Below are 12,760 nucleotides of genomic sequence, written 5' to 3'. Positions count from 1 at the left end.
GTAATTAAAGGATGCCTCCTAAGCTACTCCTCGTCTTTGCGTAGTTCGTTGTTGCTCACACTCCTGTGACCGACTCATTCTCTAAATGAGCGGTCGTCCTTGAACTTGTTACTGAACCGTAGCTCTCAAGGCATCACCAGCTTACGAAAGTGGGCACCAACCTCGCGTTTATTTTTATTTTGAGCTTCTGAAAAAATGAGAGAACGAGGAAAATTATTTTCACAACGTTTTCTTAACTCGCTCTGTGTGCTAGTCGTCTTGTCCGGGTCAAATCTTGCAACTCAAATTAAAACCACTGTCCGATTGGCTGTCAAGCTGAAATTTTCAAGATAACTCATTACCAGATCGCAATGCAATATTCTAACATTTTTATTGGGATTGGAACAGTATCTCGATTTTTATTCCGGACTAAAAATTAATATTGGACATTCGTTCAAAAAATAGCACTCAAAATCCGATGGCGACGCTGCGATCATTAAAAGGAGGGAGTTCGTTTGTCACAATGAAATTTCTGCTTTAATTATCAAAAGACTTTAGATAATTGCATTGTATCTATTGGTTCTGTATAAAATAAATTACATGATTGCATTTAAATCTTAAAAAAGAAAAATAATATTGGGGTGTATTTTTATGAAAACAATTTTTATAAAAATACACCATTTTATCGCACACTTAAAGGAATAAAATACATTTTCTATAAGCCTGACAGTCTCCAAATAAAATGCTTCATATACAATGGAAAATGTTGGGCGCGTGTTCCTCTATAACACTCAACTTATTCTTATCATAAATAAGAATGTAATTATAATTATTTGGAGATTGTCAAGCTCCTAGAAAATTTATTTTGTTATTTTTAGTTCGCAAGAAAAACTTAGTATTTTTATAAAAAACATGTTTATATTGTAGTATTCTATTGTTTAAATTTCCATTTATTCTACCGAATTCCTTTGATGAGTTACAATTTCGGGTGTAAGTGACGACCCCATCGTCTGAAGTGATGCATTTGCTGCAGGCATTTTTAATATCCTCCAAAATAATATGTATGTAAAAATACCAGGTGCTCACGTTCTTTTTGGTATTTTTTTCTTGGCGAAAACGGCAATCACATTATCCCGTCAAATCATCCTCGATGACTCTACGAGCTTCTTGAACGAAATTTATCATGTTTTTTATATATACGAGAACTAGTCCTGCAGAGCATACGCCGGGAAAAACTCAAATTCTACGCTGAAAATTATTAAACAAGTAAGAACAATATAAACATTCCAAAATAGTCTTTTTGGGCTGCTTTTATTTCATAATATTTATCATAAAATAAAACAAACCATTTGCCCTGAACAACCAGCGTGTTGAGAAAGATATTGTCATCTATGTTGGGTTGTTTGAGACTATACTCGCTGTGGTGAATGTTTTATCGCTGGAAGAAAAATTTTGGTTCAGTTTTTTGAAAGTCAAGATCATCAGTCATGTCCGTAGACAGTTAAAAATCATTAAAAGTAAAATCTTTTACTAATTACAATTGAGATATATTTTGCAGCTATAAAATGCAAGTCCAATGTAGTAAGGGCAGTGCCTTAACTTATTGTTAAGTCCCAACTATAACTAAATTTAGAGGAAATCGTCATGTCCGTGGACATCATGTTCGTGAAATCTGCAGTCCATGAACATGACAGACGGTAACGGACATGATGATACCTACACTATGACTATAGTTACAGAATGCCCAATGACAAATTAAAAAAAAAAAGATTTTATCGTGAGTAAACACAATATTCCTCTTCTGCTATTTCCGTGGACTTATACATCATGTCCATAGACAGCACAAAAGTAAAAATAAGAAAGGGTAAATATTACTTACGATCTCTGCCACTTACGTTATAAGATTGTATGACTGACAAACTGTAATTACAAAATTTTGATTCCCTATAAACAAAAATTAATTTCTTGGAATTTTGCATGTAGAAAATGTACGTTTTTTGGAGATTGACCCACGAAAAGTGCTTGTCGAAAATTAATATATCTGGTTTCCACGGATAAACCTCCAAATCTCTGGGGGTTTGAACCTTGGTCTCTTACATGTAAAGATTGCGTCTTTGGCCACTGCTTATTTTTTCCCAGATGTGTTTTAGTTCTGTTGCAATGAGTGAGAATGGGAACATTCTAATTTTTCCTTTTGTATTCTTGGTTTTTGTTGATGCTCTTCAAGCAGAGGCGGATACGGAAAAACTTGAGGGGGGCGCAAAAGATATCCTGAGCTACCGGTTTTTTTATCGTAATAAAAAAATAATCAAATCATATACAAAATTGTAGAATTTTTTATTTAATCTGATTATACTCATGTACATATTATGTCACCTTATACTTATACCTTATACCTTATAAAGTGGTTCGGCAATCTCCGGCAACGCGGGCGGCCCAGAAAGGGGAGGAAGCGCGCGCGCCCCATGTGTCGCCACTGTCTTCAAGCGTATATTTTCATAACACAGTGGCGGATACAGAAAATACTCAAGGGGGGGCGCAAAAGATATATTGAGTTGCCTTTACTTTTATCGTGTTAAAAAATAATCAAGTCGCAGGCAGAGTATAAGAAAATTTTAATTAAAGTAATTATACACACATATAAGACAATGCCATCTTATGATGAAAATGAAAGAGCAGGAGCAATTTCCACAATTTTACATTTATTGATACGACCGGTTTCGCTTTTCAGCATCATCAGGTGAACATCAATCATAGACCTGATGATGCTGAAAAGCGAAACCGGTCGTATCAATAAATGTAAAATTGTGGAAATTGCTCCTGCTCTTTCATTTTCATTATGTCACGTTTCCACTCCATCTCGCCTGAAACCTCAGACTATATCCATCTTATGATATAAAAAAGTCACAATTGTGGTTCTGCAATGTTTGGCAATACGGCCGGACCCGCGAGGGAGGGGCGCGCGCCCCACATCTGTATCCGCCACTGTCATAACAATATTACTTGTTTTGCGTACACGTCGAAGTGGGTGTATATATTGTCCGTCTCCTTCTTTAAAGCATTCGTTTTTAACTCATTTTCAATACTTAATCTACTTGCATAATCCATCATCGATACGGATTCTAATTTCTAATGGGACCAGGGAGCTGCGGGCGAAAATTTCTACAAGATTAATCCGTCAGATAAATGAGCCGCATATCAGATTGAAGCGCGCCCTTAGGAAACTTTGTCAATGTCAAGCCCAGATAAAAGTATTTCTTCATGCTTAAAAAAAAGCCTTGTGTGATATCTTATCACGTTAGACTTATTAATATACTTCTTTTTTAAGTTTTTGCGTGTTTGCGTGGTATGAGTATAACTATACTTACGATGTTTTTTTCTTTTGGTATTCTTTTTTCGATCAATCCCATCGCTGCGTTACTATAGTATATATTTAGTTATAAGGATATCCTTTCTGCAAAATTATCGTGCTTAACAATTGACGAAATTCGACGCACATGGAAAATTCATCTCATGAGTCCCTTAAACAAGTGCTAACTCATACCAACGACGATATCCATCGTACTATCTATAGGTGCTCTTCAAGAATTGAAGAAAGCCTACGCCGAAACTACTCCACGCCGTGGCGCCAACGCTGAGACTGCTCGAAATAAGCGCGTGAATCTCCAAGAATATACTCAGCGCTAAAATGAATACTCGAAATGTAATCTTACTTTCGCGCTTCTTAATTCTTGGAATCAATTTTTTATTCATAAGTGAACAATGCGCGCCGTGAAGACTATCGGCGTGGAAGCCGGCGCCGCACGCCGAAAAAATACGCCCGGACGCCAGTGCCGTCGCATTCTTTGTGGCTGTCTGTGCAGGGATGCCGATTTACAAAAAATATTGGGGGGCCCAAACCGGGGATCTTGCCCCGGGAAATTTTATAAGTTGTGAGTTTTAAGTTTTTTTAAGAATTTAAAAGAGTCATATGATCAACATGAAAATCCTGATAACTCGAAACTCGATATCTGGACACTCCGGGGAAAATCGACAATCCTGACACATTTTTTCCTCACACCCATATCGAATTTTTGAGGGGGCTCGGCCCCCCTCGGGCCCCATGAAGTCGGCGCCTCTGTGTCAGTGTCAGGTTACCCCCGTAATAAATGGAAAAAAAGTAAAAAATCTTTATCGTGGCTTTCCTATGAAAGTTTTCATTTCATCAGCTTAACAAGCAGTGTTTGAAAATAATTTACGAGTCCACTTGACTAATCCACTTGTCTACTCATATCAGCAGGGCTGCCGACTTGTAAAAAATATTGGGGGGATCCATACTGGGGGTGTTGCCCCAGGAAATTCGATAAATAGTGAGTTTTAAAATTTTTTAAAGCATTTTAGAAGAGTCATATGATCAACATTAGAATCCTGAAAACTCGACTCTCGATAACTCGACACTCCGGTAAAATTGACAAGCCTGACATCTTTTCTTCCCCCCAATAACAACATTTTGGGGGGGCTTAGGCCCCCTCAGGCCCCATGGAGTCGGCGCCAATGCATATCAGACCTCAGATGAATTACCGCTGAGAGGTATTGCATACCACCAAGGCGCCGAGAAAAGTAATGAACCGAAAAAACCCTCACCCGAACCCCTCAAAACAACGACCATAATCCGCCCCCCGTCGGCGCACACGTCTAGGTCCTTTACTTTATGTAACTCGTCACTTGCAACTCAACACACAGACTGGAATTCTGAGTAGATTACCTGCATTACCTGTATAGTTTCTGAAAAATACATCATGCGAAAATATCTTAGCAATTTGACGTGAAAAAGAAATTTTTTTAAAGTTAAAAAAATTATACCTTTGAAGTGGAGTCGAGCCTGACAAAATGTATGACCTCTTAAATGATTGAGGTTGGGTTCAGAAAATACTATCATTTCATGTTTTCGTAGTTATCACTGAGCCTCTCCATAAATTAGAGAAAAGCACAAAATATCCTGCATATTGGATTCTTCAGGATGAACGCAATAATTACTCTTCTGAGTGAGATGATGTGGACGTATACTTGGGATTGGATAACAGGAAAAAACTCAGGGATACAAGGGCGTACTCAGGATCAAAACTGGGGGGGGGGGGCAAGCCATGGTTTTTCAAGTTGTAGATAGCATTTAAGCATGGAAAAGGTGAATGAAAACAACATTTTAAGGAAACTATAAAAGCTCTTTATTAGTTTTTAAAATTATTTGCTCGAAAAAATATTATTTTCCTTAAAGACATTTGCAATTTTTGCTTCTGGGGGGGGGCAGCTGCCCTCTACTGCCCTTCGCTGGGCATGCCCATCCAGGGATATGAAACGACATGCACTGATAGAGGGTAGAAATTGAAAGTTGCATAGCACCAATCCTGGCAAAGGCATACAGGGGCGGGCCCTGTACCCTTCATTATGTTAGCCTCTGCCAGGGTTAAGACAATGCCCCACTCCCAGAAATGAGGAAAACTTAAAGCCTTGAAGCTGTCGACCTCCCTCTGCTTAAACATATGGTAGTGCTTACTATGCATCCACTCTAGCTATCATTCTCCATTCTTATTTTTTATCATTCCTTTGTTATAAGTACATAATATCTTGCGGTTTTCTTATTTAAAAGTACTTAACCTACCCTTCAATGGATTTTTCCCACCCAAGTATATAATCTGTATACTCTATGGAATCTTATGATTGTAATACCTTATGAAAAGAATAAAGGGATGACTGTACGGAGATTCTTTTAATTTTTGTCATTAGATCTTGTGTTATTGCTGACGACTTTTATCGACATTTGAATAGTTTATGTGGTGGAAAAGATCTTTTTCCAATATCAAATCTAGATGAATATTATTTATGGAGTATCTCTTATCATACCTACTCCAAAAACCTCCTGTTGCACTGATCTTCTGTTAATCCTTCTTCATTCCTTATTTCCCTGCATGTTCCACATCAAGAGCGGCCTACCGCTTCCTCCGCATCAACCTGCAGCTTCGTGACTGGAACAAGAGGAACATGTCAGTGACGCGCCTCTTCACGGAGGAAGTGTCCCCAAAGAGGATGGCCAAGGTGGCCTACCACTTCGAGGGACGCTCGTGGACCTACTCCCAAGTGGAGGCATACAGCAATCGCGTGGGCAATTACTTTATGAGCCTGAAGAAGGCGGATGGGACGCCACTTCTTCAGCGGGAAGATTCCGTGGGTCTTGTCATGGAGAACTGCCCTGAGTATGTGTGTATTTGGCTGGGCCTGGCCAAGGTGGGCTTCGTGACGGCACTCATCAACAGCAACCTCCGCAGGGAGCCCCTGTCTCACTCCATCCAGGCGGCCAATTGCAAGGTGCTCATCTGTGGGGCCAGCCTTTCTGCAGGTAAGCTACCTACTACTTCATTGGGGGGTGCAATAGGGCCCTTGAAGGGGTGTCTGATGCTATTATTGCCAAACCATTTCCCGACTTCACTTTCCCTTAATATTAATTGAGGTGAATGTGGGTGGCTCTAGGGACCAGCAGTGTTATACATAAATCCTCATTTTGGGGGGGCTTCCTTACATCTATCTTTCAGGATATTACCATGGTAAAGTATGGTATTTGGAGTAGGTGACCGACAGCTGAGGGATGAGTGGGGATAGAAAGAAGAAGAGAAACCCAGCATGGGCGTCAGTCTGCTCTTAGTGAAAGGCACCAAGGGGACGACAGTACAATGAATGTCATTGCAAAATGCTTTGTATTTCAAGTTGTCTAGGTCGGGCAAACATTCTCCCAGGCGGAGCTGTGCCTGACCTGACCCCCCCTCGCTACAGCTCTGAATTAAAACTGATGAGTAATTAAAGAACCAGTAATACTCTACTCCTGTAGCCTCACCAACCAAGCACCTCCACATTCTACAGTCGCCTGCCATATCCAGCTTGGCTCCCACCCAGGGATGCCGACAGTCATATGATCAACATTAGAACCCTGATAACTCAAATCTCGATATCTGGACACTCCGGGGAAAATCGACAAGCCTGACACATTTTTTCCTCACACCCATAACGAATTTTTGAGGGGGCTTGGGCTCCCTCAGGCCCCATGGAGTCGGCGCTACTGCTCCCACCTTTCTCATGTCCTTCTTTACTTCATCGTTCCAGCCCATTCTCGGTCTTCCTATCACTCTTGTACCTTCTGGTTTTCCTTTTAGTACTTGATTCCCACGATATTTTGTTCTCAATGCAATTCTCTTAACTCTTGTTTTTTCTTATTCTTCATGTTTCTCCTTTTTTAATGAGACCGAATATTCTTCTAAACTTTGTTTTAAAATGTTATGTGCTTCTTTTGTAATTTTTTTTTTAGAAAGCCCACACCTCAGAACCATATAATAGTATCAAATAAGAGAACCATAAAAACTAAATCTCATCAGGTTTTACAATTTATTTATAAGTAAAATTTACCTTTTCAAAAAAAATTGAGACAAATATGTACCAAAACATTTTTCATAGTAACAGTTACATCTATAAGGAATTCTTTATTGTCAAAAGGCCAGAGAAGCAATAGATTCCAAGGGAGTACCAAGATACACTTTCAACAAACGAATAATTTTAATGAATTATTATGACAGTATTACTTTCCTTGAGAAAACTGGCAACTGTGGTTTAGATCATCATTAAGACCTGTCATCAAATTAAAAGCATTGAGAATATCCATCATAACTTTGAAGTAGAAAAAAATTGTATCAGATTGCATTGTCATTCAGGTAGCTTGACAGTAATTTTGTAATAGCATACTTGAGAAGCCCATTTATGGTGAACTAAAATTAAATTAAATCAATATCTTGATATGAGTTAAGTCCTCTAGGCTTTAATGAAATGGAAAGTAATCGTTTTGTTGGTGTATTTGTTTCTTTCATTTTGCCCCTATTACGTGGGATGTTTCTGCTAAAACTTTTCATGACAAGGCACTTCTAATATGCAATTTCCTCGTTCTAGGAGTATCTATGAGTCGACTTCTATTTATAGATATTATGTAATAATAATATTTTTATTGGACCTTAAACACAATGTACACATAGTGATATAGACTCGGTCTAAATCCAAAATATACAATTCAGTGAATAGAGTACTTAATACATAATTCAGTGGTAAAAAAATATGATTTAATGATCCAATTGGGTTTCCATTTTTTAAGCTACTTATGATGCATTAATGTTAATCAATTTTTTTTCAAGCCTTAGTCACGATGTTATAATTATCGACATACACCAATCTAAATGTACATTTACCTTTTAGCCGTGGCAGAAGTATATGAGTCCATCGATGGAATACCCCTATTCCAGCTTGGGAAGAGTGATGGTGAATCCCCAGAATGTCTCTCTCGCCATGGTGTGATCTTCCTGGGAGATGTACTGCCTCAAGCTTCCTCTGAACTGCCCATTGAACTAATCAGGAAGACAGGCCCTCGAGACAAACTCATGTACATTTACACATCTGGGACAACAGGCCTACCCAAAGCTGCGGTCATCACAAATTTAAGGTTTTTCATTAAATACCTTTCAGCTTCAGCTCCCTTTTTATTCATCACTTATTATTTCATTCACAAATCAAGAATAAATCGTTAAGTAACTTTATGGCATTTAGATAATTAAAACTTATGAAATTGGCTGTGCAGCCATGAATCCCATGAAATTATCTGCATCCTTATAAAAATATTCACAAATTATTTTGTATTCAAATTAGTTTTGGTATTTCATGGTATTAGCTTCCATCATTATCTCTTTTAAGAAAGAAAATCCATAGTAATAACAAAGATGTTAACAAAAAGGTGGGTCATTTCCATCATAAATCCCAAATTCCTGACTGTTATACCAGTAATAACTGCAATGTCATAGTTTTAAAGGATCTTGGTCACTCATCTGTATATATGAATGTTTAACATAGCTGAAAGGTTAACCTAAAATTCTGAAAGTTATCACGCTGGCTTCTTATAGATTTATTCTTTTCTCTTCCAATTCCATTACAACTCAAAATTGTGAGTAAAGTTAGACATACCTATAATTCTCATTGTCATATGTACTGGGTAAACCTACTTTTTTTTAGATGCTTTCCCCCAACCTTACAAAGGATATATATAATTCTTTTTTATTTATAGGTTCATGTTTATGACAGTTAGTATACACCTAATGCTAGGAATCAAAGATGATGATGTGGTATATGATCCACTGCCATTGTATCACACTGCAGGAGGAATAATTGGTGCTGGACAAGCTATAATTTGTGGAAATACAGTTGCACTTAGGAAAAAATTTTCTGCATCGAACTTTTGGAAGGATTGTGTCACCTATAAATGCACGGTAACTGATCTTTTTTTCCTTCCATGCTGGGTCTTTTTTGGAGGTATCCCAGTAACTCCTCATTATGATTAATGGAATTGGCTGAGGAAAATGGCTTTTTTATGCCTATCAGTCGTCCTCCTCGGTAATTTCAGCTATTAAATCAAAACATAAATGTACACATATTTTTCAACTTCATGTAAACTTTTATTTTTCCTTAAAATTGTATACAGCTCTGTTAAGAGTTTGATAGCCTCACTTAAGCCAAGGCTATTGCAGACATGGAGTACAAACCCTCCTGAAGTGTTTGGGAGATGCCTCAGTCTCAGGTGTATTCCCTCCAAATCAACACTCCTCCAATCAACTCAAGGGTGGATGGCGATATTTGGTGGAATTGTGTACAGATACATTAATATTGTATGTTCCACAACATGGCACATACAATACTAGTGTGTCTGTGGCTATGTTTCCAGTAACACTCCTCCGAAATGTATTCTAACCTCTGAAAATATTTTCTGGCTACAGCCTTGACTTGAGCGTTAATGAAATTTTGTGTAGGTACATAATACTCTGTTAAACATGTTTTTGATCTCTTTTCTCTGTTTGCTTCAATTTAGGTGGCACAGTATATTGGAGAAATTTGTCGCTATCTGTTATCTGTACCAGAAATGCCAGAGGAGCGTGATCATAAAGTTCGAGTAATGTTTGGCAATGGCTTAAGGCCTCAAATATGGAAAACATTTGTGGAGCGATTTAGAATTAAACAAATTGGTGAGCTCTATGGTGCAACTGAAGGGAATTCAAACATCAGTAAGTGTCTCATGCTATAACAGTAGTATTCGAATGATTTTTTCTCATATTATTGCTTTACACATTTTCAAAATAGCCTTATTTGCTCTTTCAGAGTTTCTGGTATATTTTCTCATGTGATGAAATTAAAATCAAATGACCAGTTAAAATTACTCAAAAAGAGAGATAGCCTTGTTAATGATGGTATTTTTCATGTGGACATTGATCACTGCTTTGCTTATAAAAGGTTGAACATCATCATCATTTTTCATCATTTCATTTTTCCTAAAAATATGGTCATTCTGACAAAAAAAAATTAAAATTCTTAAGACAAACTTGATTACTAGGGTGAAAACTTTGAAAAATAATGTGACAAACATTTCTGATTTGTGTTTTCAGTAAACATTGATGGTACCATTGGAGCTGTGGGTTTTGTCCCCAGATATGCGGGGAAAGTCTACCCAATGGCCCTCATCCGTGTTGATGAAGAAACAGGTGAACCTCTGAGGGGGAAAGATGGACTTTGCATACGATGTGAGCCTGGTAAGTTCACGGGAAAGATTAAGCTTGTAAGATGTCTTGTATTAAATGCATGCTTTCTCCCCTACAGTCACATATCATCACCTTAAAAGATAAGCAAAAATAGTAGTTGGAAAAGAAACTTCACTTCCTGTATCCCACGCTATATGTTTATTGACCGTGACTTTGTCAAGTTCTGTCATTTTCAAGGAGACCTTCATTCACATGCCACCTTGATAGTGATAATTTGTGTAAGTAATGGTAAACCATTAAAGGGTGGAAAGTAAAAGGTGAGTTTCATTTCTGTGGCACTATTGCTGCATAAAGTAGAGCCTTCAACTTCCAGGTTCCTTCTCTTGAGACCTCGCGGTGATGCTGTTGCCATTTGCAGTGGATTATTATTTATGTTAAGAATGGCAATGGTTGCAGTCTCAGTTGCCACACAGTGGTGTGTAGTGGGGATACGAACACAAGTCTCCAAGCTTCCACTGAGTGGCCTTGCATGAAGGGGCACTCATACACTATTCAAATAGTAGTCCTTTGGTAGTCAACAGATAATATCTACATACTATTCCACATGCTGCTTCAACAAGCTTGTGGCGGAAGGTCTTACATAACCTTCTATGTTTACCTCATGGAGAATATAAATACCAAGGATGTAGTTCAATATGAAAAAATATTTTATTTAGCTTCAGTTCAAGCTCAGATTTAGAAAAAAATAGGCTTGCATGTGAGTGATTTGACTGCCTAAGTTGAGTTTGGCCTTGCATTTATTAAAGACATTTTTGTTCAGGTAACAATGAATTCCTATTCAGCAAAATACCTCTCTTATTTTATCATTTCCGTCAGACCTGGAGATATATTCAGGATAAAAGATGATATTCCCCATGCTGCTCTGAAATATGTCTGCTCTTAATTGCTTAAGCAATCTATTAAGCCTAGCACATAGCCTCAAAGTCTCTGGAACATTGAATACTGCTGAGCACGTGGCCTTAGCAAAATTGTGAACAATACAGGAAGGCAGTGTATGGGAAAGGGGTGTAGAAGCAGAAGGGAGAAATGAGAAGGAAAGAAAGGCAAAGAGTGCCAAATTTAACCAGAGAAGAGTGTGATAGAGAGTGCCGGGATAGATGAAGAGAAAAGTTTGTACCAAATTGGTGTGTGGACAGACATGTAGCCAGAAATTTTCTCAGGAGTTTCTGTGGTATGTGGGTTGCCTATGCTAATATTTTGTTCTCAATTCATATGCATCAAAAGCCATACATTTCATTAAGTCACTAATTCGTTTGCATGATGCTTTAGATAAAATTCATTGCAGGTTATTGGCAGAAATTATGAAATGTGACTATGTATTTGGAAAAATGTAGTGTTAGAGTATAGGTGCTAATGGGCTAGTGATGTCCTCCGCAATAAGTATCAAGGGTACCGTATAAGCTTGTGTAAGAGGCGCACCTTTTTTCCCAGACATTGCACCCGAAAATGGGGGTGCGCCTCTTACACAAACTTCTTATCTCCTCCCCTACCCTTCACCGGTCGCAAGTCCAAGGGGAACTGAGTGGCCTTGGTTTTCAGCGTGAGTCAGTCATCTGAAACCCTGGGTCAAAATCAAACGGCAGGCAGGGGAGTTTATCCCTTAGTGACGTATTTTTAAAATGCTCCTGTTTGAATTTCTTGCAAGCATCGCGCCGTCACGTCGGTACCCCAGAGGTGAACATTGAAAAGATCGCGCGGGGTGATTCGCTCCGGAGCGCGCGCTAAATTTACTGCCACGAGTGGGCATCCCGCGGCATTTATACTGCATAGTGTAATCGCTTATCAAACGTATAGAAACGCGTCGTTTTGAAGGACATACCTGGTTAATAGTCAACATCTGTCTTGCCGAGCAATTTCCATTACGTTGAGCACCTGATTTTTCAAAAATCATCTTCAGACGCTAATATGAGGATTTTTGCAACTGAAAATTATATTGGTGTCTAAACCTGCGGTTTAAAAAATTCGAACGAGTGTGTTCATTGTTGGACTAAATGGTGGATAGAAGAAATCGGAAATGCTTATAAGTGAAGAGCGCTGAAGGCGAGGTCGAGGGGAAGGAGCGCGCTCCCTCCCCTCCGTATTTCAAGCTACGAGGCTATGAGCGAAGGAGCAAGGGAAGAACACGTCCGATCTTG

At 38.5% G+C, this 12,760-nt stretch overlaps 1 protein-coding gene across 1 annotated transcript in view; it reads left to right on the top strand.

Annotated features, from left to right (window-relative positions):
* Positions 1-12,760, top strand: part of LOC124156275 (long-chain fatty acid transport protein 1) — an 81,096-nt gene that overhangs the window by 62,426 nt on the left and 5,910 nt on the right. Inside the window, exons 2-6 of the mRNA XM_046530713.1 lie at positions 5,940-6,352; positions 8,245-8,488; positions 9,104-9,305; positions 9,902-10,094; positions 10,473-10,616. Of these exons, the coding sequence (XP_046386669.1) occupies positions 5,940-6,352; positions 8,245-8,488; positions 9,104-9,305; positions 9,902-10,094; positions 10,473-10,616 (1,196 nt within the window). The remainder of the gene's footprint in view (positions 1-5,939; positions 6,353-8,244; positions 8,489-9,103; positions 9,306-9,901; positions 10,095-10,472; positions 10,617-12,760) is intronic.

The sequence above is a fragment of the Ischnura elegans genome, chromosome 3, assembly GCF_921293095.1.
Source record: "Ischnura elegans chromosome 3, ioIscEleg1.1, whole genome shotgun sequence".
NCBI classification, from domain to species: Eukaryota; Metazoa; Arthropoda; class Insecta; order Odonata; family Coenagrionidae; genus Ischnura; species Ischnura elegans.
The sequence above is the reverse complement of the archived record's forward strand: the minus strand, read 5'-3'. Positions and strand labels throughout refer to the sequence as shown.